This window comes from Ictidomys tridecemlineatus, chromosome 12 (genome assembly GCF_052094955.1).
Source record: "Ictidomys tridecemlineatus isolate mIctTri1 chromosome 12, mIctTri1.hap1, whole genome shotgun sequence".
NCBI lineage: Eukaryota > Metazoa > Chordata > Mammalia > Rodentia > Sciuridae > Ictidomys > Ictidomys tridecemlineatus.
This window is the reverse complement of record NC_135488.1, coordinates 36054037-36080474: the sequence shown is the minus strand read 5'-3', so window position 1 is coordinate 36080474 and position 26438 is coordinate 36054037. Positions and strand designations below refer to the sequence as shown.

At 49.5% G+C, this 26438-nt stretch overlaps 1 protein-coding gene across 2 annotated transcripts in view; it reads left to right on the top strand.

Moving 5' to 3' along the window:
- Positions 1 to 26438, top strand: part of LOC144369247 (uncharacterized) — a 27056-nt gene extending 618 nt beyond the window's left edge. The window contains exons 2-16 of one of the 2 annotated variants that reach the window (XM_078028460.1): positions 215 to 315; positions 1539 to 1696; positions 9084 to 9219; positions 9317 to 9529; positions 14340 to 14527; positions 15494 to 15699; positions 15935 to 16140; positions 17212 to 17326; positions 18686 to 18801; positions 18967 to 19197; positions 20281 to 20395; positions 22697 to 22797; positions 22964 to 23080; positions 24055 to 24169; positions 26067 to 26438. In XM_078028460.1, the coding sequence (XP_077884586.1) occupies positions 9488 to 9529; positions 14340 to 14527; positions 15494 to 15699; positions 15935 to 16140; positions 17212 to 17326; positions 18686 to 18801; positions 18967 to 19197; positions 20281 to 20395; positions 22697 to 22797; positions 22964 to 23080; positions 24055 to 24169; positions 26067 to 26272 (1758 nt within the window). In that variant the 5' untranslated portion in view covers positions 215 to 315; positions 1539 to 1696; positions 9084 to 9219; positions 9317 to 9487 and the 3' untranslated portion in view covers positions 26273 to 26438. The remainder of the gene's footprint in view (positions 1 to 214; positions 316 to 1538; positions 1697 to 9083; positions 9220 to 9316; positions 9530 to 14339; positions 14528 to 15493; positions 15700 to 15934; positions 16141 to 17211; positions 17327 to 18685; positions 18802 to 18966; positions 19198 to 20280; positions 20396 to 22696; positions 22798 to 22963; positions 23081 to 24054; positions 24170 to 26066) is intronic. The other variant, XM_078028461.1, reaches the window with a different exon arrangement.

The window sequence follows — 26438 nt, the reverse complement described above, 5'->3', positions numbered from 1 at the left end:
GACACAGGCCCCTGTAAGGGGTGTGACCCACCATGTTCCTCCTCCGTGGGCAGATCATCATTTCCTGTTTCTTTGAATACTTTCTCTGCCCCCATCCTCCTCCAATCCTCTGCCTACCCAGGTAGGCCCTTGTCACAGTCCCCCAGTTTATTGTCTTTAAGACAATAGAGTAGTTAAAGCACAATTAATGCCAACATTTTTTTTACACATGTAGATGTGCAATGTATGATAACAACACAGAGACCAGGCAGGAGTCCTGGAAATATGCTGTCACCTGGTTCTCTCAAGGGGTCATTTGAAGGTGGACTGGTTAAGGTAAAGATGTGCACTTAAACCCTATTGTAAAGGAGTCACTAGCGTGACACAGAGCTGTAGCTATTAAGCCAGCAAAGAGAATGAGGTGCAATGTTAAAAATAACTCATTGTGCTGGTGCAGTGGCACACACCTGTAATCCTAGCTGCTCAGGAGGCTGTGCAGGAGTTTCCCAAGTTCAAGTGCAGCCTCAGCAACTTAGCAGGACCCTGTTTCAGAAAGGGCTGGGCAAACATACAATGCTTTTGATTTGTTGATTATACATATCCTTTGATTAAAGTCCAAACATAACGAGTCTTTAGAGACATTTTGTATCAGAAAAAAAGAAACTTTTCTCTTGCAAGTTGCTAGATAATGTAGAAATTTGGTACAAAAAAAAACAAAATGCAAAAAAATGTGTATATATTTATAGTGAATAGGATTGCCTGAGGAGCGTAATACTTGTTTATTTAATGTGTGCCCTTGCAGACAATTTTACATGTTTGTATGACAGGACGTACATGTATGTGTGAGTGTGTGTGTGTGTGTGTGTGTGTGAGAGAGAGTGTGTGTGAGAGTGTGTGTGTGTGAGAGAGAGAGAGAGAAAGAGAGAGAGAGAGAGAGTGTGTGTGTGTCTTTTATATACAAAAGAGGCTGAAATGTCTATCCAGGCAGAATATGTGATCAGACCCAAGCCTGTGCAGGGAGTTGGGTGACCATTAACTACGCTGATCTGATGGGTCACAAGTCCCAATGTGTGTCACCCACACTTCAGTCAGCAACAGCAGCCAATCTCCCAACTGTAGCAGCATTAGTTAGTTTCCCTGCACACTCTGTGTTCCTGACATCACAGTGCTGTAAGTTGGTGGCCCTCGTTAAACAAAGTCATATTTGCCAAACAGCATTATTTGTTTTTAAAGCTTTTAAAGAAATGATTTTCTTAGGGGGGAAAAAAAAGGCTTGGGACCCAGCTCAGTGGTGGATTGCTTGCATCGATGTGGGAAGCTATGGGTTCCATCCCCCGCACCACAGAACAAACTCATAAAACCCTCAATCCAAGAGAAGGCAGGAAAAGAGGAGAAGGGGAACAAGGAACAGGCGGCCCCAAAGAGAAGCCTGGGAAGTTCAAAGCAGCCTTTCCTCGACCGCACTAAGTGTAAGCCCTCTGAACACCTGTGCACATCCTGTCAGCGCACTGTGCTGTGTTCTGTGAGCTTAACTTTGTCCTCCTGGTGTTCCCCTTCAGGGTCTGTCCACTTCTGGCAGCAGGCTGGTCCCGTCTCCAGCTTTGGTCATGGCGTCACCCACCTCTCCTCGCAGTTCTCAAGTATTTTAATGTTCTGCCGTGCAGTGCGTGCTCCCTGAGGATGGTACATCTTGGAGAACTGTCCCATCATCATTCAGGTGGTGTCCCTCTATATGATTGGCAGTTTTCCTTGCATGTAGTTAATATAGTCTGAGCTTCATACAGTGACTACTGCTTTCCTTCACTAGAGTTGGCCCCGTGTTTCCCTCTTCAACACTTCACTCTTAATCTACCGTGGTCCCCTCGTACCCACGGTTCAGCTCGCCAGGGTTTCAGGTACTTGTGGTCAACTGCAGTCCCAAACTGTTAAGTGGAAAATTCCAGAAATAAAAAAATTTCCTAAGTTTTAAATTATATTTCATTGTGTGTAATGCTATGAAGTCTCGCACTGTCCCCCTGAGGTATGAATTGTCCCTTTGTCCAGTGTGTCAACACTGTATACGCTCCCTGCCTGTTACTCACTCTTGGTAGCCATCTTGGTTATCAGATGGACTGTTGCAGTATCAGTGCTGTCGCTCACATACCCCTGATTTTACTTAAAGCTTAAGGGGAGCGATGGTGGGAAGTTTATTGAATTATGTTAAAATTATTCTATTTTACTATTAGTTACCATTGTCAATCTCCTCCTGTGCCTAATTTATAACAGTCATAAGAATATAGATATAGGGGAAAACAGTGTATATAGGGCTCAGTGCCATCTGCAGCTCAGGCATCCACTGGGAGTCTCGGGATGTATCCCTGGGTGGGGGTACTACTGTATATTTTAAGTGGACTTCTAGACACCAAAGGGTTGGAACCTGTTTTTTGAGCCCCTCTGATAATCTCTGATAATTGGTACGTTTAGGCCCCTGACATATAATGTGATTATTGATCCAGTTGAAATAGCATCTGCTGTGCTTGGTACCGTTCTGTGTAATTGCCCTGGTTCTTTGTGCCTGTTTTTGTCTGTCTCTTCTTTTCCTGCCTTTTGATTCCATCTACTCACATTTCTCAGCACACCTGTTATACTTCTTTTTAAAAACCTTTTTTAGTGGTTGTAGTGTATACTGACAACTAACCCAGGTCCACTTTCGGATTACACTGCCGGGTCGAGACTGGTGTCAGTACCTCACAGCATCAAAGCATTCCTGGTGCTTCTGCCACCCCGCGTCACACTGTCATCTCACATGTATGTATACAGTTCTCATCGAGGACATTTGTTAATTTTGTTCTGAACAAACTTATCCAAGAAAACTTAAGTTGTTTTTCCTTTTTTATGTAAGTCTCTTTCTGGCAGGGATCATGGTCCTTGTCTTTAAAGGACTTCTTTTAGCATTTCATGCCAGGCAGCTTCCTGGTGACATAGTCCCTCCGTGGTGTGTCTGAGAGTCTCTATTTCTCTTCACTCTGAGGCTGAGTTTTCAGGACATGGCTGTAGGTTGGGGGGCTTTCGCCTCAACACTTCTAAGTGTTTTACTCCACGCTCTTCCTTGAATACTTTCTGAGCAGTTGGATATATTGTGTCTCTGTTCCCAGAGGCCGGGCTTCTTCCTCTGGCCCCTTTAGGGTGTGTGTGTTTGATGGTGGTTCTGTTTTGGTGTTGGCTTGGCTTTCTCTTGGTGCTGCAGTTTGGATTCCTGGAGGCTGAGGCTGGGTGGAGTTCTTTTGTTGTTCCTTCTGCTTGAAGTTCTCTGAGCCACTTTGATTTGGTACTAATTTGGGAAGTTCTCCTCTTCTCTTCCTTGGATTCCCATCTTGTCTACATGACACCTCTTATGTTCCCACAGTTCTTAGATGTTGGTTCTTTCTCTCCCTGTCTCCCTCCCCCTCAGCCTCTCTCCCTCTCCCTCTCCCTCTCCTCCTTTCCCTCTCCATCTCCCCCTCTCCCCCTCTACCTCTCCCTTCTCCTCCCCCACTCCTCTCCATGTCTCCCTTTCCCTCTCCCTGTCTCCCTCTCCCTTGTTGCCCCCTCCTTCTCTCCCTCTCTCTCTCTCCCTCTCCCTCTCCATCTCCCTCTCCCTCTCCCTCTCCCTGTCTCCCTCTCCCTGTCTCCCTCATCTCCCTCTCCCTCTCCCTCTCCCTCTTCTCTCTCTCCCTCTCCCTATCTTGCTTTGCTTTCGTGTTTTGGAAGCTGAGACATTCTTTGCTCAGTGGAGTCCAGTATGTTAATGAGCTCATCAAAGCTCTTCTTCATTTGTGTCCCACCATTTTGTGTCTCCATCTCTTTCTGCCTTGTCCCCTCTGCTGGTGCCTGTTCTCTGTCTTTCCATGAGAGCCCTTGGCAGGTTAGTCGTGGTTGTTTGAGGGGTTCCTGCTCTGAGGGTCCCAGCATCCCTCCTGGTGGGAGTCTAGTGTCCGTGCTTGCTCCTCTCTCAGGCCTTTGCCTTTTAGTCTGCCTTGTAACTCTAGCACTGGGGAAGGGAGCTCCTGGAAATAGGCCTTGGGGAGTGTCCAGGAGTGGGAGGCAAGCTTTCTGTGGCCTCTCCAGCGGGTCCCTGTCTCCTGAGCCTGCATCCTGGGCTGGGAATGTCCCCAGTGCTTCTCCCTGTTGCCCTCTTAGGTGGAACAGCAGGACTCAGGGTGCTGGAGCTGGGTGCCTGCCTTCCCCCAGGTGACACAGGCTCTGGTGATTCCCAGTTGTTCAGACTCTGATAAAGCAGTTTCTCTAGAGGGCAGCCTTGTTAGGAACAGAATGCTCTGGCGTATGTCAGAAAGGTCCAGAAACATGAGGAACCTGGAGACAGTCTCAGTTGGAACACTGAACTCCTGCAGGTGAAACCCACAAAGGTGGAGGGCCCCTGTGATCTGGCGGTGGTTCTGAGTTTTTCTTTTTCTTTTTTCTGTTTCTTTCTTTTTTTCTTTTTTCTTTTCTTTTCTTTTCTTTTTTTTTAATTTTTTTTTTGGTGCTGGGGGTTAAACTCAAGGACTTCACTCTGCAGAACAAGCTCTGCCCACTGGGTTCCCTCCCTGGAGTTTTCAATATTCAACTTTCCTACTGAGCCTCCAGAAATCCATCAATTACAACCTGCCTTTGCCAAGACTAGTATACACATTTTCATAGCAGCTTTGTTTATAGACAAGAACTGGAAACAGTGTAGATGTCTATCAGCAGGTGAGTGGATGCAGACTCCCCAGGCCCACCTTAAGAGACAGTTGATCACTCAAAAATAGGAAAGGGTGAGCTATTGGCACTTAACCTTGATGATGCTCAAAATAATTATGTTGAAAGAAGCCAGATTTAAAAAAAAATAAAACATGCTGTATGATTCTGTTTATTGAAACTTCTAGAAAGTATATAGTAACAAAAAGCAGATCAGGGGTCACCTGGAGATGTGAGGGGGGATGGTGGAGGTGTGAAGGGATTGCAGAGAGGCAGGAGGAAACTTTTAGGGTGATAGACATGTTGTTTATATTGATTGTGGTGCCCTCACAGCTGATGCATATTATTGGAAGTCAGCAGAGTGTGCTTGAAATGTGCAGGTTGCTGCCCTTCATTGAAACTGTTTTTTGAAATTAGCTACAACCAACAGAGGACAGAGAAGCCCCCAAGTGGTCTCTTCCTTTACTGAAGACTATGATGTAGAAATTGATTGCAGAAGAAATCTCTTTCCTGTCCATGCAATATTTTGAGCTTATCAGTGCTTACCTGCTGCGTGGCTAAATCGATCCTGCTTCAAATGCTGGGCGAGATCTTCAGGGGTGTAAGTACCACGTAGGCAACATGATGCTAAAGCGAGGTCTCTCTGCCCCCAGATGCAGGTCCCTTCCCTCATGCATCAATCCTTTGGGGATAAAGGGGAGAAGCCCCGCCTGGGGGTCCAAGGCCTTTGGAAAGAAAGTTGAGAGGTCCTGGGAGCAAAGAGGGTTGGTACCCCTGGTACCAAAAGAGAGAGAGAGAGAGAAGTGAAGAAATAAGGGAAAACAAAACTCAAGCTAAGATCTTAACCCTGCAAACGCAGCTGGTAGAGAAACGTGCTGACTTCAGGGCTATGAGGATTCACCTCACCAAGACTCAGTTAGCAAATGCTCTCCAAACCTGTCACCCTCAGGGCTGGGTGAGCTCCGCGGTAGAGCACTTGCCTAGCATGTGCAAGGCCCTGGGTTCAATGCCCAGTGCGGCAACAAAAAGAATTTCAAAACCCCATGTGATCCTCAGGTCCAGGGAGAGCAGTCAGAGCAGCTGTCTGCCCCTGAGACTGGGCCTGGGAGGATGCCAGGGGGCTCATCAAAGGTCCGGGGAATTGCCACCAGTGCGGCCAAGGTCACTCCTAGATGGCAAAATGAAACCTGTGAGCCACGTTTTCTGTGACTCTCAGGAATCCCTTCCACACCTCTGTCCTTAAAACAGGGAAGAGTAATAATGTCACTCAGTCCCTTTGTAGTGCTGGGACCATAGTGGTCTTTAGAGGAGATCTCATGGCTGCCCTGGGTCACCCCCTGCTTCACATCCCCTTGGTGACCAGTGGTCTCTTCCCACCTGAATGCTGTCCAGACCCGACTCCTGGGGTGCAAGCCTTCCCCTCCACCCTCCACCAGTGCTCACCAGCTGCCCTGGGGCATGGGAGGCTGTGACCCAGGCTTGGGTAGGGCTTCCCCCTTAGCCAGAGCCGTCCTGAGAGCCCCAGGCTGCAGCCCCAGCCTGGAAGTGGCTGCCTGGAACAGAGCAGGAGGTTGCTCCCTGTGGCCCCTCTGGCCCCTCTCTTCCTCCTGTTGAAGGAGCATGTGAGGAATGGCTTGTCCTTAACCCTGTGCAGAAGCTCCCAAAGAAACCGCTTCAAAGCCCTGGAGCAGGGGAGGGGGTTGAAAGGTTTGGAGATGGAGCCATCTGAGAAGAAATGGCAGAACTTCAGAGACGAACAAGAGAGCAGGAGTTCCAAGCCTCTTTCGATGGAGTTTCTAGCAAAACAGGATGTTGGTTGCAGGAGCCAGATGCAAGCCAGGCTCAGATGACCCCATGGAGTACCATCAGGCGACCAATGGCCACTTGAAAACTGTATCGTAAAAGAGCTTCCAGTCCTGAAGCGCAAACTATGCCAGGGGCCTCCAGGCTAAGTGACAGAAGCAGGCACACAATGACACATGGCCTGTGACCTCATCATGGAGAGTATAATACAGTTGTACCATAGAAGTAGAAAACATTATTGTGACCAATATTTTAATAATGATGATTATTAGGATGGCCTTTCATGTTGGTTGTGATAATTGACAGCTGTCATTTTACAAATAATGTTGATCAAACGCTCCCTCTGGGCCATGCTCTAGGCCAGCCACTCTACCTGCCTTGCCTACCTGATCCTCACAGTGTCCCCAAGAAGCCAACACAACAAACCAGAAAGCACAATGTCCCTGCTAGCAAGTGCAGGACCTAGGTCTTGAACTCAGACACAGAGACCAACCAAATTCAATGAAATATTTACTGGAATACTGGTAGAAATCTAGGAGAAGAGGCTGTGGCCTAGAAATGGGGAGGGTTGGCTTCAATCCTCAAAACCCAAAGCTGTCAAGATGGTTCAATTGACCATCCACGTTAGAAACTACTCTCCAACGAAATATGCCCCAAACATTGTCAAAACAGAGGGACCGATTGGGAGGAAATGGCAACCCAGTAGAACAGGAGGCACGAGGAGAAACACAGATGAGCACTATGCACGGGAGGAGATCACTGGAACACAGCTGGCAAGAAGATGAACACAGGCTCAAATGATGTGTTTTATTTATTTATTTTTTACCCAAATTAAGGATGTTATAATATGTGATAATATGTGCTGGGAGGGGATAGGAAGATAAGCTTTTTTCATACACTTTGGAGGCACATTTAACATTATCCATGAAACTTAAAAAATGCATGAATGCTATGCTCCCTACAACACAGAAATTCAGGTCTTGGGACGTGCCCTGGGAAGCTCCCAGAAAGAAGTTCATTTCAATGCCGTGTTAAATTATAAGACATGTACAATGCAATGGCCATTGGCAGGAAGTCTGTGGCCACAGTGAATAAGGAGGCACGTGCTGACTGCAAGTTCTTAGGACCTGTGGGTGGAAAGAAGACCCTGGACCACATGTTTCAGCTGTGGGACACAGACACAGCCCTGAACATAGGCTGGTCCAGCGGCACTGTGCATCTCTCCAGATCCACACAGTGTGGAAACCGCAGCCATCACTTGGCTTTAGGGACAGAAGCTGAGGTGATTTTCTTTTCTGAGAGATAGGGGACCACGGGTGACTCCCTAATAGACAGATGACCAGAGCCACCTCTGGGGAGAGTCTGGGCCAGGAGGTGATGGGAGAAGAGGAATTCGATCATCTGTTTCCATTTTTCTGTGATTTGGTTCAAGTGGTAAAGCGGTGCTATTTATTAATTAATGGATCAAATAGGTTCATCATTGTTTTAGAGTATAATTAGGTGCCTTCAAACTTTAGGCTACATGGGCACATTTGAGAACGGTTCCAGCCATTCTCTCATCCTTTGGGTCATTCCCCTCCTATGTCCTGTGAGACATTTTCTATGTGAGGCTTGAAGAAGAAGAAGAAGAGAATATTCTGTAAAGAAAACCTTATGATCTGTGCATTATAAAATTGAATGGGTTCATTCAGAAATCAGAAGTTCTATTGAAAGCTCTTTGCATGAGGCAAATAAAACTTATTTTTAGGCATCCTGGTGAAGACAAGGTTTTATCTTTATGTCTCATGTCTGTGTTTTTCTTTTTATTTGTTAGAATGAAATCCATAGGTTGGCAGACCATTCTATCAGATGTGTACCTAGATGACATTTCAATTACCCACTTTTACATGGTAGACATTTTGTACATGAACACTGCCTGTCTGCAACTTTTTTTAAAACAGGACTGGGCTCAGGAGCCCAAATACCAATGTTAGCTGGAACATGTTCTCCAGTTTGGCCTATCTGTCAGTATTCCCTGAGGTCATCTGTTCCATGAGCTTCGTTACTCCTGCTCCCTCAGCAGCTTTCATAGAAACCACATGCTGTCTATGAGTCAGAGACACCAATCTCACAACATAGCATTCTTTGAGTATCCAAAGTCCCACTTTTCACTTCGCCATGCCTGACATTGTCGGTAATATTTATCGGCAAATGTGAGATTTTCAAAGATCCAATTCTATGTGCTCCTTTCTCAAAGAGCCTTAGGCAGGGCTATAGCATACATAAATATGAAGGAAAGGCCTAGTTTTTAAAATGTCATCCATCGAATAGTTGACACATGTCTGAGATATTTTTTATTTTGGAGGAGGTATTATTTAATAGGGAAATCCAACAGCTACATGATAGTGAAATGAGAAGTCTTGCATCCATTTTATTCTTTGTGATGATTTTGATGAGTAAGGATAAGATACTTCCTTGTTCCAATGAAGATGTTGCCCACTTCTGTGAATGGATGCACCGTGTCACCCACTACTTGCATATCTGCATGTTGTGCTTGACATTACCATCGTACTTGGCAGGTGGCAGAAAGTCAATACTGAAGTTCAGCTCTTGTGTTCTAGCAGGTGTGCTGCAGATCCTTGGTGTGCCACCTTGTGCAATCCATGCTGCTCTGTTCATGTTCCTATTGACTTCCTGGTGATGAGCATCATGGTCTCCTGGTCTTGAGAATGGCCAAGCATTTCTCTGTGAATGTGGAAGGTGGGCATGTGGAAGGCTTCAGGGAGGAGGGATCATTGATCATGTACTCTAATCCATGTGCCTGTTTAATGACCTGTTTTTCTTCTTGGGTTTTAAGGGAGACACTGCCCTGAAACACTTCTGTGCAGCTGGGAATGCAGGCTTCTGCTTCACCTTGAAGGAAACATTCATGAATCCTTTCCAGAAGACATGAGAAGAGAGAGTGAGCCTCTGGTAACATGCAGGTTCCTTGCATTGCCCATGGGCTAGAGGAGAGAAGAGTTGCTTCATGAGATTTGATCCCCTTTTTCCTGAAAAGTTCCACACGGAGGTGAGTCCCCAGCATGTTTAGACATCATTTCAGACATCTTTGTTGATGGAAATGAATCACACCCCCTGATGATGTGGAAGAGCTAAAGATGGGTTTGCTATGAATTTTCTATTTCATTTCTCAGGGCCTGAGTCAAGCCAGCCATTGTGCTGTCAGCGCATGAGCTGCTGGTCAAATGTGAGGAAGTGGTCTTGCTTTATGAAAACACCATCCTGAGTCAGTGAGCCAGAGGCAGCCTGCAGTCCCTGTTTTCCTGTAAAGGCAGATTGCTGTGGATGGCCTCTGGCCTCATCATGCAGCCCTGCTCAGAGTAGGGGATTGAGGGTCCAGGCAGATCCCAGTTCCTTTTGACCTTTATTGCCATTGGGCCACCCCAGGGTCCTTGGACTCTACCTGGTCTTCTGGCCTGGGTCAGGGGATGTGAGGTTTGGAATCCCCCTCTGTGGCAGGATCCCAGGCCCCCCAGCCACTTGAGGGCAGCACATCCTTCCCTAATTGTGTTAGAGGGGGAGGATTCTCCCGCCCATCCTCATCCATGCTCATCCCTCATTTTGTAGCTTCGCACCTTAGGACCTTTATTCATTGACTTACGCTAAGATGAGTCAATCAGCAGTCTCCCAAGGGTTTACATTGTGGTAATTGACACCGAACATCTGTTTTGTAATTAAACCATTTTGGAGGACACAGTTGAGTGGCATTAAGCATGTTCATGTTGGTGTATAGGCGTCACCACCATGCATCTCCAGAACTCACGTGGACGTACTATTGCCATCAATGCGGAATTCTAGTGCCCTTGAGGCCCAGGAAAAGAACATTGTGCTTTATCTTTTTATGAACCTGATAATTGAGAATCTGAGATAAGTGAAATCCTACAAAATTTGCCTTTCTCTGGACACGATCATTTTCAAGGGATGCAGTTCACCCCCACTCGTGGGCATATCAGGTCCACTGCTAACTCTGCGGGTGTTTCAATTGCACTCTCGGTGACAGTGGTGACTGTGTGCACATGAGCTGTGTGTCCAGCTCAGATCCCAGGATCTAGGGTCTTTGGTTCCACGCAGCCTATAGGTTGCCTGTTCCTCCAGGTGTCTGCAGGCCAGTGGCACGAAGGCCCTGGGCCTGGTGGTTTCTTTAGGTGAGTGCAATACGTGTCCACAGTGTCGTGGGACATGATGGACTATAAATAGAAGCAATGCCTGGATACTCCTGGGATCTCAGTAGGCTCAGCCTGTGTGCTGAGAATTGTTGTGACCTCCTAATTAATGGGCCCCCAGAATCCCAGAGAAAAGGGCAAGTCCAGAGCAGTGGAACCTCACTGTCTCTGAGAGAACTTTTGGGTTGGGGGGCCGGGATACATTGATGTGAGGACGCTGATGCAGAGTCACGTGCTTCGAATCCAGGTAGAGGTGCTCAGGAACAGCCTGGGCTGGCACGTGGGTTCCCCACCTGCACACCTGTGGAACATCTTGGGGCTCTGATTAGCACAGCAGCCTGACCACGTGAGGGCATCTGCTGTCTCTGCGTACAGTGAGCTGGGTTTTCTTCACGTCCCTCAACAATTCCACATAACACCAGCTCTGAACCCAGAGTCCTGGGCACTTAGTTGAGGCTCCATCAGCTCCCACCTCTCTCTACCTGACAGAGCCCTCCTGGCTCCCTCTGCACTCATTACATTGAAGATGAAACCCTGGAGGGTGGGACTTCCCGTCATCCAGAAGTTCCCAAACACATTCCACTGTTCCTGGAACTCAAATGGTTGGGGGGGCCACAAGCACCCTGGCATCCATGTGTGGGAACCATGGTAGTATAATCAAGAAACGGGAAGGAGAGGGGTTGGACTGATCAGTACAGATGGCAGGGCCTAGTACAGAGTGGAACGGAGAGTTCTCACCCGGGGTGATTGTTGTGATGTGCACAAATGCTCTGCTGGTGCTGGGGTGCCCGCATGGTTTCTGGGGTCTTGAAAGGCTACAGATGCCCACAGAGTGTTCTCAGATGCACAGTGGGAGGCCCGTTGCAATATGTACATGTGGAAGAAGTAGGAGACCCCCTTAGTGTGGAGGTGCCATCTAGAAGGCAGCCTCACTTCTCTGAAAAAGTTGATTGGAAAAAAAGGGTCCGTACCTGTGCCCAAAGGGCCATATATGCTCCTGGAAGTTGGTGGTGGAAATAGTTCTCCATCCATTAATCACTCCCTCACTCACTAATGTCCTTGTGTCCTTGAGAAAGGCTCTCCCTTTCCTGGTTTTCCTGAATAGAAATCCTCTTGCCTCTTGGGTGAATAGGGTTATGGGTTGTGCAGAGGGTGGTGGTTTACTGAGCATCTTAGAGACTGTCCTTTATGGAGCCTAATGATCCCAACTGGGGAATGAGGCCAGGGTCCTAACTGTGGTTAGTGTGAGGACACCATGGGTTCAGAGAGGGAAAGAAGGACAAGGGAAACTCAGATGTCCCTTCATGGCCCCTGGAGTTAGAGGACTTACCCCTTTTCACCTGGGATCAGGAGACCTCATTTCCTCGAGGACACGCACACTCAGACGTTAATCTTGAGTGTGGGTTCCTTTCTGGGGTCCAGGGCTGTTGTTAGCCACCAGGAATGACAGTGCTCTCCATGCTGAGTGGAGCCAGTTTTTGCCAGGAAAGAGCCCGTGGTCACGCCTTGTGCAAAGCATCCCACGCCAGGGGCTCCCATCCCTACATTCCTGTCCTGAAAGGAAACCACTCAGAGGCAAGGTGGGTCCAACCACCTCCCATGTGTTCACTCATCACTGTTTTCCAGCATCACCCCAGTTCACAGTCCTGATGGGATTGGATGTGGCTCAGAATGTCACCTTCATGAGCTCTACCCTGCCACGGCTGCAGTTCTGCAGTGGGAGAAACTCAAAACCTCAAAACACATGCACATGAAAGAAAAGAGCAAGAGCCAGAGCCCAAACAGGGCCACATGTGGCAAGGACAGCTGGAGTGCCTAGGTTGGGACTCAGAATTATGTCAGTGGGGTGGCATTGCTGCTGACACCAGCATGATAACAGAGAGCCAGCCCTGCTCATTTTGCGGAGCAGTGTGTTGGGGAAGGCAGAAGAAATTGAGAGGCAGGATTGAGTTTGGCCCTAGGAGGAGGTTGGGTAAAAGGCCAGTGTGAGTTGGAGGGCCTGGGCAGATAGAGAGAGGCCAGGGCACACCCCAAAGCCTGGAGACTGCACTTGATGTCCAGGGTTGTGAAACACCACTCCCCTCTCTCTCTTCCTCCCCAGAGAAACAAATCCATTAGCAAGTTGTGTGCCTGATAAAGGACATGACAGTCACCCAGTCCTCTCATTGCAAGGAACACTGAGGCTCAGGCCAGACATGGATCCTACCAGGAACACAGGCGAGGATCGGACTCTGAGTTTATGCCTGTGTTCCTGGTAGGATCCATGTTGGCTGAGCCTCAGTGTTTTTGCAATGAGAGGATGGGTGACTGTCATGTCTTTATCACAGGACACACTTGCTAAATGGATTTGTTTGCTCTGGGGAGGAAAGAGAGAGAGGGGAGTGGTGCTGGAGACAGGGATGCAGACAGGGGTCATGGACTTGGCATAACTCAGTCTTGGAGGTGATATCCCATCACCTGTACCCACTTCAATTCCCATGAATGCAGAGGCTGAGCCCCCTTGAGGTGAGGGGTGAACCGGTTCTGGGCAGCAGGATGCTGTGGTACCTCGGAGTCTCTGTGAGACCCCAACACTAGACACACTTGGCCCTTTTGAAATCTTAGGAGAAGCCTTGGGAAGTTGTATGGCAGAGGGGAGCAGCCTCTGCATCTCAGTCCCCTCCAACTTGCCATGGTGTAGAGAGGGAACTGCAGCCACGATGGGACTGACATTGGCCACGTCCCTGTGTGGGACACAGGCCTGATTGAGTTGAGGTGCATTCTTTGTCTCTGCCCTTCTTGTGATTGTCCCATCTCTACATTTGTGCTTTAGCCACCTGTGAGTCCCATCTCTGGTTTCAGAGAGAATAGAGGGTGTTATGGGCCAATAGACACAATAAACCCTAGAGATTAGATGCTACCCTACTTTCCAGAAAAGACTGGGCACAGCATGAGTTGCACAATGATGGGACCAGGGTCCAAAAGCTGCTGAGAGGGAAGGACTGGTTGTGAATGCATTTTTGAAGGCTCCAAGCTGGAACTCTAGTGGCACCAAGCAGGGCAGATGCTGGTGGGGATGTTTGGGTAGTTGTTGGTGAACACCTGCGCACCTGAGATGTTTAGGCATGGAGGAGAAATCAGCAGCTCATAGGGCTTTTGAAAGTGGTCTTATGTGAAAAGAGGCTCAGGTATGGGCACAGGAAATGACATCATTGCCTTGACAATGGATCAAACAGAACATGGAACCCTGGTATCCAGGCACCCACTTAACTGACCAAGCCATCCGAGCTCATTTGGTTGGAGAAACTGGAGTGAGAAGGATGTTCTCCTGTGGTTGCAAACAATGCCGAGCCTCAGGCTCCCAGGAATCTCAGGGGGGCCAACTAGCCCTTTTGTGGATGCACTGGGTGAGGCTTCATCTTAGACGCCAGAGCCTCTGGCGATTGTTGCAGAGGAGCTCAAGAGTAACAGTGAGTAGCACAGGGCAGGTGAGCCCAGCAGGCCCTGTAGTCTGATCGCTGATGAATGGCCCAGGACTCCTATTCTGACTGTGTGTGTGTGTGTGTTTGTACTGATGGGAACTGTCCCATTGTGCTTTGACTCTAGTGTATTGGCACAAGTCATTTTTCTGTTTGTCACCATTTCCATTTTAAACCACCATTCTTGGTCCCAACCCAGGGTGAAAATGATGAGAACACGGAGGAGCCCTTCAGGGTACAGAGCCTTGAACCTTACAGGCAGGACCAGCTTAGGAATGAGCTCCTGCCTGTCATTTGTGGGAGGAACCTACATTTCAGCAGCAACATGGGGTTAATCTCCTGGGATTCCATCCCCACCCAGCAGGTGCTGGATCTCTTGTTCCCAAGGTAAGCACCAGACCACCAAGCCCAAGTGTGTAGCCCCCTTATGCCTGGGTCTTGGGGCTGCCATGTACCTCTCAGGGACCCAAAGGTTTGTGATACCTAATGAGATAGAGGACCACACTCATAGTGGAATGTCAGTCCCAAATGGGCCGAGTCCTGGAGGTGGCTGCCACAGCCTTGCAAGGGGAGTGAACTCCCCTCTCAGGCAGAGAAACCATCCTGACTCCAGCTGATCCACAGAGGTCCGTGGAGCAGTCCCCACACACTGGGCACCACAGCTCAATGGTGTGCACTGAGCTCATTCCCAGGTGGACTCAGCGAGACCAGGTGGTCTTTCTGGTGTGATATTGGCTTTGTGAAGAATGTAGATCTGTGCCAGAGGCGTCTCAAAACTCAGGCCTTGGGAAAAGCACTTTTGGGTTAATAAAAACATGTTAATTTCCATAGTGGGACAGAGCATCCTAGCTGGGACATAGCTGGACAGGGGCTTTGGACATGGCGGCTCCCACACCCAGAGATATGTGGGAATCAGCAGTTTGGGCTCATTCACTGATGAACATGGAGAAAGCACCCACTGTGTGAAGACACGTTTCCAGTCACGTTTCATAATTCAGTGAAAAATAGGGTGCAAATGACTGCCATTTTGTCCCTTTTCATGGGGGTCAGCCTCAAACCGCAGGTGCCATGAGTACATATCCTACATGTGACTGCATCCCTGACTCCATGGGGCATAAGTGCACGTTGTCCTCTTCAGTGACTATGGTGGACCCCTGGACCAACTTCAACATGGAATGGGCTTGGGGTCAAGAGGGTGGGCTCCTGTGTCCAGAATAGGGACCTGCAAGGTGATTTGACTTGGGAAGGCTGAGGAAAGACCGCTCTCCCCAGTGTAGGGTCAGAGGTTTTCTCTGGAGGCCGTGGTGAAGGCAAGGCCAGGGTTTTGCTGACTCCACCCCTTCCTCCCCACAGTGCCTCACCTTCCTTCCTGGGGACCTGGGTGAACCTCTACTCCGAGGCTTCCCATCAGCCTCCAGGCTTTCTGAGTCTGCAGCAGCTGCTATCCATGTGGCTCCTGCTGGGAGGCTTGAACCTGGAACACCAAGCACACCACCTCCTGGCCGCAATTGAAGATGGCAAATCAAGCCAGGCAAAGCCTGAGAGCCAGGCGGACTGTGGTGAGTACCTAAGGGTATATGAGGAAAGGTCCGACTCTTGTCCCACTGCAGGGAGTCTGTATGCCTGGTGTTGGGCTGGAAATTAGGACAAGCCTTTGTCCATTCAGGAAGTGACCCCATCTGCAAAGAGGTCCTGTGTGGGCTAAGGGCCTGAGTTCTTCCTGGCAGCAGGGGTATTGTCTGTCTGTGGGAAGGTCAGGGCAAGGCAGTCATGTTGGCATCTTTTCTCCTCTAGCTACAAGCTCAGTTCCTGTCACGGCTCCTAAGCCAACCCCAGAGCTAGAGCCTTCTCCCAGGGAAGGGGCAGAGCAGGAGTCCAGGACATCAGGGATCTCTACTCAGTCCTCCCCAAGGCCCCAATATAACAAGCGGATGAGAGGCAGGTGCCTCATTCATGTCTACCTGGAAAACGAAAGGACAACACAGTATAGGAGCATCCTGGTGAGTCTTCGAGCAGGGAGTCTCCTGGGAGCCCACAGTGGGGAAGACCGAGTTTACAGCAAACACTTTGGACTAGGCCTGTCTTCTTGAACTGGAGCTTCTGGAAGGTCAGGAAGGAGAGCAGAAAGTGAGCAAGAGAGAGGCAGGAGAGCAGCAGCATGCCAGGTCTGGGTGCGAGTGGGCCTGCGTGTTTTGGGGTGTCCAGGTCAGAAGTGCAGGAGTGAGTGCTGGGTTCAGAGGAGGTCAGAGAAATATCGAGGGTACAGGCCATCCTCTACTGACCTTGGTATTGAGGAGGAGTATATTGAACCGTGGAGGTTGAAGCAGAGGAGTTGGCAGTCATTTTCTTGTGTGTGGGAGGGGATATGTTGCTGGTTGAAGGGAAGGGAGCCATTGTAGAATGATTAGGGTGGGTAGGTGTGGGTCACAGAGAACTGGGGGCCTTGGAGGGGCCCATTAGTGTCCTAGTTTGCATGTATGTGAATAGAGATTTAGCGGCTCTCTCTGCAGAATTTTCCTGGGTGTGTAGTATCCATCATGAGACTCTGGTGTCCACCTCCAGGGGAGCTATGTTGAACCACTGCACCTGCTGGGTCCGAACCTCCTGACACCCTAGCAAGCACTGACACTCTCGAGCCCAGCAGCTTCCATGCCTATCATTAAAGAGTCCTAGTGTGTGTTGTGCCCTGGCTGTCAGGACCAAAGCACCTAGGGTTTGTGCCTGGTCCACACAAAAATGCAGCTGTATCCCAGACCAGAGCAGGGATATGGAAGTGCACTGGACCATTCCTCCCATCTTGATGGGACTAGAGTGTGTCTGTACAAAGCCTTTTGGTCCTTATTCCCTTGTCCCTGTAGGGCATAGCAGGTTGAAGCAAACTCTTGTACCAAGATTGGACTAGAGGCTCATAGGAAGACCCCACATGATCACATGAAGGCCTCAGGTAGCAGGGTATCAAGATGGTGCCCTTGTGTTGAGAGCTCACTTGTCTCTGATTGTCCTTGAGCACTGTCCTCTGGGTAGCTACTCCCAAATTCCCTCTCTGATGAGCTTTCTCCAACCCTGCTCAGGTGACCTGCCAGGACAGGGCTCCAGTCATCATCCGCAGGGCCTTAGATGCACACTTGCTCCAGCAGGAGGACCCAGAAAACTACGAGCTTCTGCAAATTCTCTTGAACCATCAGAGTAAGTGGAACCATCAGAGGGTAGGGAGCAGTGAGTCACAGTGGGCTCACGATAACTGGGAGCCAAAACACAGTGTGCATTGACCCAATGCCCAGGAAGAGTATGGTGGGACTTGTGCACAAAACAAAGTGTAATGATGGGGCATAAATCTGCAGGTTCTTCATGTTCCCCAGGGGCTGTGGACCTGCCTAACATGTGTTCTTTCCTTGGCCTGAGGAGGCATTGCAAAGCTATTATCCACAAGGGGCCAAGAAGAGAGGCTTCTTTGTCTTGTGTCAAAGAAGACAGACAACCACAGGGTGCCTACTTTGACGACCTTTCCTGACCTAGTTGAGTACATGAGAAAAGCAGTTCAATGAAGAATCATTTCTGGTTTCCAATCTTTCTATTCATTTCAAACTGAGTCCACTTAGGAACAGAGGCCATTTCTAGAGAGAAGAGTGTGGTAGAATAGAACCCTTCACAGCTTGTAAACTCTTCTTGGAGAGAGAGAGAGAGAGAGAGAGAGAGAGAGAGAGAGGGGGGGGGAGGGAGGAGAGAGAGAAAGAAGAAGAAGAAAGAGGAGGAGGAGGAGGACGAGGAGGAGGAGGACAAGGATGAGGAGGACGAGGAGAAGGAGGACATGGAGGAGGAGAAGGAGGAGTAGAAAAATGAAAATAAGTTGAAGGAGGAGACCATGAATAAGAAGGTCAAGATGACTTTAAGAAGAAGCATGAGGAGAAGATGAAGAAGAACAAGAACAAGAAGGAGAAACACAAGCCGAACAAGAAGTATAACAATAAATTGATTAAAAATGTGAATGAGAATTATACTCATGAGGAGAAAATGCAGAAGTGGGGAACTCAAGAGAAATATATATCTCTGGATGGCACAGCCCTGCTGTGGAAATCCTCCACCTACGCTCAACACACCTCCAAACCATACCCCTCCAATTAGTGTAGCCCTGTATGAGTGGATGAATCCACTGGCAAGGTGGACGCACCCACCATCAAGTGTTTTTCCCCAAACCCACCTGTGATCATTGCTGCAGTGGGGAGAAAACCTTGAACACATGAGTCTTGGGGGACCAATCTAGATACAAAGTGTAGCTGTTTGTCTTTGGTGGGTGCAACGTGAACTAAGAAGGTCTGGGGTACAAGGGGCTATTTCCTTGAAAGGTGTTCCTGTAGGGGACCTCCTGTGCATAGAGGGTCCTCAGGGAGGAATCAGTGGGGAGTCTTTGGTGCAACAGTAGCTGGATTCGGGGGCTCTCAGGTCTGTGTGTGAGACCTGAGCTGGCAGAGGCTCTCAGTTGTGGGGGATGTTGGGTAGTGTATTCCTTGAGTGTCACCTACCACGCCTCTGCCCCTGCCTCTCCAGAGCTGAGGATCCCTGCAGATGGAAACGTATATTACGCCCTGGATGGCAGAGTGGATTATAACTTTCTTCTTCGGGAAACAGCTGCCAGCAAGTTGTTTAAAGTCAAGCCAAAGGAGGTAAACAGCCACCTTCTTCAGTCTTTACTCCTGGTGCCACTCCACATCCTCCAAGGGGACAAGAACCTCAGGTTCTGGATGGATGTTGTAGAATGCCCACAGGGCCAATGCCAGGCTGGGTGGGGTGCAGGTGCTGGGCTTGGCTGATGTTGTCATCCCCCACAGTTCTTGGAGCCTTGTGTGGCAGTGGCATCCAGGATCCCAGCAGCTGTGAGCAGCAGCTCTGCGGTGGCTGCAGGACCATTGCCCCAGGCCACCCAAAGCAATGAGTGGTGCATGAGAAAAGTCACCAGTAGCAGCTCCTCACTGCTTCACTCCAGCGAGCAGGTTGAAGACAGCCGCTTTGTCCACGTCCTCCTAGAGGGACAGAGCCTGAGGGAGACAAAGCGCATCCTGGTAAGCCCGACAGCAGGGCTGCCTCCTGGGTGTCCACACAGTGGAAGGCAGGAGACACAGCTAACCCTGGGGCTGTGGTGGGAAATTAAGAAGAGAGAGGTCAGTCTTAAGGGCTTGACCTGAGGGGTGAGAGCCTCAGCATGCCCAGCTGCAGCGGTGAGTGGGCCTGTGTATTGTGGGTTTGGCAGGCCAGAAGTGCAGACGGAAGTGCTGTGGACAGATGAAGGCAGAGATATGTCCAGGGTGCAGGCTGCAGTGCCTAGAACTTGGTATTCTCAATGAGTTAGGTTGGAGCAGAGGAGCTGGCAGTGACTTGTCACATGTGTAGGAGGGGGTGTGTTCCTGGTGGCAGGAAAGAGAACCTCCTTAGCATGACTAGGTGTGGAAATATGGGGTCGGGATCACCTGGGGGGTCATGCCACAGCTTCAGAATGTCAGTCTTTGCATGTATGTAAATATAGAACTAAAGGGGTTCTTGGCAGAATTTCTATGGATGTGCAGTAGACACGCTAATGCTGCAGGTGTCCAGCTGCAGAGGAGACATGTTCAGTGACTGCCAGTGCTGAGTCAAGTACATCATTAGAACCAGACCTGCACCGAGCTTCCAGAGCCCAGGGCCTCTCCAGGCTATCATGAAGCACTCAAGTGCACACTCTTGTATCTGAGTCTGTTTTGTGTAGTGGCAGTCAGGACCAAAATTTTCAGTGCATCTGCCTCTTCCACCCACAAAGGCAGCCTGCATCCCAGAGCACACTTGGTGCACAGATCCCTGGCCCATTGCTGTCATCTCAGTGAGATGAGAGTGTGTCTGCGCATAGGCAGTTTGGTCCTTTGAACTGAGTGGAATGTGGCTCCCCAGGGAGAGGGGAGATGGCAGGTACAGGCAGATATTTGTATCAGGATTGTTCTAGTAGCACGTTGCAAGAACCCAGGCGGTATGTGGAGGACACACTCAGGTAGCAGGATAACAAGATTGCGCCCTTGTATATGTAGCTGAGATTTCTCCTGAATGTTTGACCACAGTCTTCTGGGTAGCTCCTCTAAAAGCCATTCTCTGATGACATTTGTCCCACCCTGATCTAGGTGACGTGTCAGGAGAGGGTGACAAGCCTCATCCGCAGGGCCTTGGACCAAAATTTGTTGCAGCATGAGGATGTGGACAACTTTGAGCTGCTGAGAATGATGTCTCTGCATGAGAGTAAGTAGGACAATCAGACAGTGGGGAGACATGATCCACAGTGGGCTCAGGATAACTCACAGCCAAGAGAAAGTGGGCCTTGGCCCTAAAATAGCCAGAGTGTGGTGGGCCTGGTGCAGGAAACCAAGTGCAGTGATGGGCGTGTCCAATGTGGAGGTGTTCAGTGCGGCCCCAGGGGGCTGCTGGACCTCCCTAAACGTGTTCTCCCCTGGACCTGGTCTGGCAATGCAAAGCTAATATCGATGAGGGCAAGGCAGAGAGAGGCTCAATCCATCATCAGTTTGGTTTATGGCTCACTGATAAGGATGCCTTCAAATGAAGAGGAGCAGAGCATGGGTCCTGATTGGATCAGCATTGCTATGGACGGAAGCCGCACAGGTCCCAATCCATGGCCAGGATATGAGAAGTCCTGCCTACTCAAGAATGTCAGGATTGTAGTAACTGGGAACAGGACTCAGTGAAGAGGAAGTCAAGGCCAGGGGACAGCCTGTTTGGGTTCTTTTTGGAACAATTCCAAGTCCTGTGTGCCTGGGTGCCCATCTTCTGGAGATATCAGAATGGCCAGGTTATTATTCCTTCCAGCAACAAAAAAGGGCATCTGAAGAACAGAGGCCACAATGCTGAGCTGTCCACAATGCCAGTGCTCTTTCCTTTCTTGTAAGCCCGACACTCCTAGCCTCCACCATCCCAGCCTGTCCACAGTAGAACCCACCATCTGACGGGCACGTAAGTGAGTTTTCCCATTTTCACACACCACCTCATTTGAGTTGGCTCTGTCTCACACATGAGGAAGACTGAGGTGCAAGAAGCTGGGCAAGGGGCAGTGTCTGCGAATCTCAGGGACTTGGGAGGCAGTGCAGGGGGATGGGGATTTCCAAACAGCCTCAGAAACTTAGGGAGACCCTGTACCCAAGTCAAAAGGCCTGGGAATGGTCTCAGTGCTTAAGTGCCTCTGGTTTTATCCCTAGTAAAAAAATAAGCCAGTCAAAAGGAATTACCAAACCGAGAATCTACAAAGGTGATTTCAGAAACAGACTTTCAACCCAAGCATCAGTTGAGAGCAGGCTCCAGACCAGGGGAGGTTTGTGTGTAACAGACGTCAAAAGGGAGGACTACGGGGGGCCTGGAACCCACTAGGTGTGATGGCATCTATGCCTTATGGCAGGAGGGTGGCAGTGATGCTGGCCCTCTCCTAGATTTTGGAAACCTTGTTTTCATTGGGGAAGCTTTATGGAGGTGGAATCTATTTTAGCAATCCTGGTCCAGATGAGGTGCTGACTACCACAGGTAGAAGCCTATCCAGAATGCGGTGTCTGTTATTCAGTCTTTCCTGACTGTGACAATGACAAAGAAAGGAAGTCACTTGTCTTTGGTCTTGGTTTCACTCCTGGCCATTGATTGAGAACTGATTTCATCTTGGACTACTGAACAGAGGCTGCATCTGGGCAGAAGAGTGTGATAGATTTGAACTCCTCAGGACGCCCCACCATTGCCAGAGAAAGAAGGAGAAGGAGGAGGAGGAGAAAGAGACACTCCTGAGTGGGGAGAGGATCACACGATAAAGAGCAGGAGGCAGAAGAAGAAAAAGAAGGAGGTGAACAGAAGGAAGAGTGGAGGGAGATACACAAGAAGAAGAACAAGAAGGAATCATGTAAGAACAGGAAAAAGACCCAGAAAGAACTACAAGAAGATGCAGGACAGAAAGAAGAGCCAGAAGTAGAACAAGAACCAGAATAAAAGTACCAAGCAGACAGCTCCTGATGAGAAACAAGGGGAAGGAGAGCGATCCTAGAAAACAATAGAGTTCTCCAGGGCACCACCCTGCTCAAGTCCTCCCATGTCCATGCCCAACACACCTCTGATGGATACCACCTCCCCTCCGTGTATTCATCCATGAGTGAATTCATCCAGGGCAAGGGGATGAATTCCCCACCATCCAACGCTTCCCTGAATGCCCATGTGTGAGCATGGCTGCCCTGGGGAGAAAGGCCTAAGCACAGGAGCCTTTGCCAATCCTGATGCAGATCCTAGCAGTGTCCCTTTGGCAGATCCAACCTGCACTGAGACGTTCTGGGCCCAAGGTGCTGTTTCCATTGCCAGGTGCTCTTTTGGTTTAGAATCCTGTACATCATCTTCTCCAGGGAAGAATCACTAAGGGAGTCTTTGGTGGCACTGTAGCTGGATAGGAGGGCTCTCAATTCTGGTGCAGGCTCGCCCTGGCGGAGACTCTCAGGGGTTGTGGGTGTTTTGTGGTCTAATCCTTGAGTGCCACCTAACAATTCTCTCTACTTTGCTCTGCAGAAATCAAGGTCCCTGACCACTCACTCATGTATCTGTCCATGAATCCACAAATAAAATATTATTTCATCGTGAGGAAACGCCGCGAGGTCAAGGGAAAGGAGGTAAACACCTACCTTATTCAAGCTGTACTTGTGCTGCCATTCCACTCCCACCTGGGGAAATAAGAAGCCTGAGCACCTGGACATATGTGCTAGAAGCCCATAGAGCCAACTGACAGGCTGGGGTGGCTTTCTGTTTCTGGGTTTGCTGATGTTCCATCCCCCACAGTTCTCAGAATCAACCTGCAAGTCCTCCAGGCCGCTTTCCCACAAGCAGGTGGGAGACACCTTCTTAATTCGTGTCCACTTAGAAACACAAAGTCCAAAGATGGCCAAGACTGTTTTGGTAAGCCTGGGAGCAGGGGTGTCCCCTGGTGCTTACACCTGGGTGGGGAGCAGACACTGGTCCAATACCATGAACTACTCATGCCCTCTTGAATTTGGAGCTTCTGGATGATCAGGAGGATAGATGGGAATCAAGAAGGAAGAGGTCAGTGTGAAGGGCTGGAGCTGAGATGAGGGAGAGCAGCAGCTTGTCCACCACCATGTCTGAGGGAGTCTGTGTGTCAGGTGGCAGCATGCAGTCCAGAAGGGCAGAGGCAGGTATGGGTGACAGATGAGAACAGGCCAGGACCTAGGTTGCAGGTTCCTCTGTATGGGATGCTGGCCTCTATGGAGCAGGACACCAGTATGAGGTTCTGCATGTTCCTTGAACAAGGAGCTGAGAGGGTCTCTCTGCAGAGTCAGTATGGATGTGGAGCAAGCACACTAAATGTCCAGGTAACCCAATGACCACCCTTGCTGGATGAGGTGCCCTCCTACACCCCAGCCAGCACTGAGCCTCTGGAGGCCAGGAGCTCTCATGGCTATCTTTCGTCACTCCTGTGTGTGGTCATGTTCCTGGGTCTGATTTGGGCCCTGGCAATCCAGACCAAAGCCTCTAGGTTTTGTGCCTAGGCCATTCCCAATGCCGCCTGCGTCCTCGGGCAGACCTAGGATCTTGGAGGCTATTGTCCCATTCCTCCCAACTTGTGGGATGAGATTGCATGTGTATGCAGGTAGTGGGGTCCTTTCACTTGGAGAGAAGTGCAGCTCCACAAAGAGCAATGGCAGGTCCAGGAAGTCCTATGTACAAGGATTGGGCTAGTAGCCTATGGGAAGAGCCCACGCGATGAGCAGGAGGTCAGCCTCAGGTAGTAGGGTCATGGATGTTGCCCTTGTATTTAGAGTGGAGGTGCCTCCAGAATGCCCCTGCCCACTGTCCTTGAGTAGTCACTTCAAGGCCCATTTCCTGAAGGCCTGTCTTCCATGCTGCTCCAGGTGACCTGCCAAGATCGGGCTCCTGTCGTCATCCGCAGGGCCCTCGAGCTACACTTGCTTACTCAGGAGAAGCCGGAGGAATATGAGCTGGGCCAAATCATCTCTCACCGTCAGAGTAAGTGGGACAATCAGATGACAGAGAGCAAGGGTCAGGATGTGGACTCAGGTCAACTCTTAGCACCAAAGAGTAGTCTCGGACCCCCAAGAACACTCCAACAGGGTGTGTTGGGCTCGTGCACAAAGCCAACTGCACTTCTGCTGGTGTAAGCTCTCCAGGTGTTTTGGTATACCCCAGTGGCTAGTGCGGCTCCCCACCAGGTGCCCTGCCCAGGACATGAAGACGCATACAAAGCTGACATCATTGAGGAGTGAGGAGGAAAGCCTCTTTCCAGGAGCAGTATGGTTCTGTGGTCTGAGATAGGAGTGGTTTCAGAGGAACATGGGAATGCATGGGCTCAAGAGGGAACTGGCATTTTGTGGACTGAGGCAGTAGGATTGAAAGCCTTCTGTGTGACCAGAAAACCACTGCCTGGGCAGAGCATTGCCAAGATTCTAGCAAGCAGTAACAGGATGAAATTGGGAAGAAAACACAGCCTGGGAGACAGCTTGAATCATCTGTTTTTGCATAAATTCCATGGTCTTCCGCACCTGAGTCCACTAGCCAAGGAGTGATCCCAATAGCCAGGTTATGATCCCTAACTAGAGTCAGATGAGGGCTTCCTGAGCACGTAGCCACAGAGCTCATCTGATAATAATGTTAGCGCTTTTTCATTGGTTGGTTGGTTGGCTTCTGTGAGCCAAACACCTCAGCAGCCATTATCCCAGCCTATGTACGCTGAAGACCACCATCCCAATGAGTTCTAGGATCACTTGTCTCCTATCTTAACCTTCTGTTAGGTTAGTAGAGTCTATGGAAGAGGAAGTCTGTCTGGGGCCTTGGTAGCCTAAGAAATTCATAGCAGAGATCCCCACATCCAACCCAGAAGGGATGGAGAACAGGCTCTAGGTTAGAGGAGGGCAACAGGAAAGAGGTGTTCAGAGGAAGGAGAAGCTGGCTGTTGTATTCCCCCACTTGGGGTCATGGCACCACTGGGCCATACACCATGTTGGAGGGATGCAGTCCCTTTGCTGGTCTTTGGAATCATTGTTCTCAGGAGGGCAGAATTTGGAATGTGGCCTCCATTCTCAGAAGCCTGGTTCACATGGAGGTGGGCTCCACCAATGCAGAAGCATGGCTCTAATGTGGTATTTGTGCTGGTCAGCCTGTCCTCACTGTGGCCATACTTGAGAATCCTAGGCCTTTTCTCTGGGTTTCACAACTTTCTCTTTGGTTGTGCACTGAGGCTGTCCATAAAGCTCTAGTGTGTGGCAGTGGAGAGCTCCTCAGCCCTTGCCACAAAGGCATAGACTGGGAGAGAGAGAACAAGGCTGGGAGAGAGGGAGAGAAAGACGGAGAGGAGAAGGAGGACCTCTACTTGGAGAATGAGGATTCAGTGGAGCCAACAGGGACAAGGTACTGTTGCCCAGGGCGCACTCCTGTTTAGGTCTTCCTCCAAGCATGCTCAACCTTTCTTCCAGTTCCTCCCACCCCCCAGTAGTGTATTTATCTTGAATGAGAATTTCATGTTGACATCAGAGCACTCACCATCCAATGCTTCCCTCCAAACCCACCTGTGAAGATTGCTCATGTGGGGTCTGAATCTTTGGCACAAGAGCCTTTTGTGGGAGATTTCAGATGCAAACCCTAGTGGTGTGCTTTGGCAGATGCAAGAGGACCTGGGATGTTTTGGAGTCCAAAGCCTTTGGTAGGAACAGACATTAGGTCTGTTGAAGTGCTCTGCCTAGTTCTTCCTCAGGGAGGACTGAGGAGGCTGTCTTGTTGGTATTGGTGCTGAATTGGAGAGCTCTCAGGTGTGTGGCTCAGTTCGTTTCTGGCACAGACTCTCAGATGTTAGGGTGTCCCAGGGAACACCTCCTGAGCCACCTTATTTTGTACACCCCTCTCTCCCCAGAGCTGAGGATTCCAGCGCAGGCCAATGTATTTTACGCAAAGAACCCTTACACAAAACCCAACTTCGTGCTGAGGAAAAGGAGCCTCTCCCAAAAGAATGATTTGTGGATCCAGCCTCAACCTCCCTCTCATCCTGCAAAGAAGGCTCCAACCCTCCTGAGGATGCTTGCAAAACCATTCTGCTGCTGTGTGCCTGGGCAGGGCTGAGGCAGCCCAGGAATATTTACATTGATAATTATTTTCTTCAAAGTTTGAATCTATAGTTTGCCATTGTCCTTGACCTTGTTTAGTTACACAGTTGTTACTCTATCCTGTATTTGTTGTTTCCATTAATATATTATTATTTTAAAATATATATGTTTTTGTTACCTGA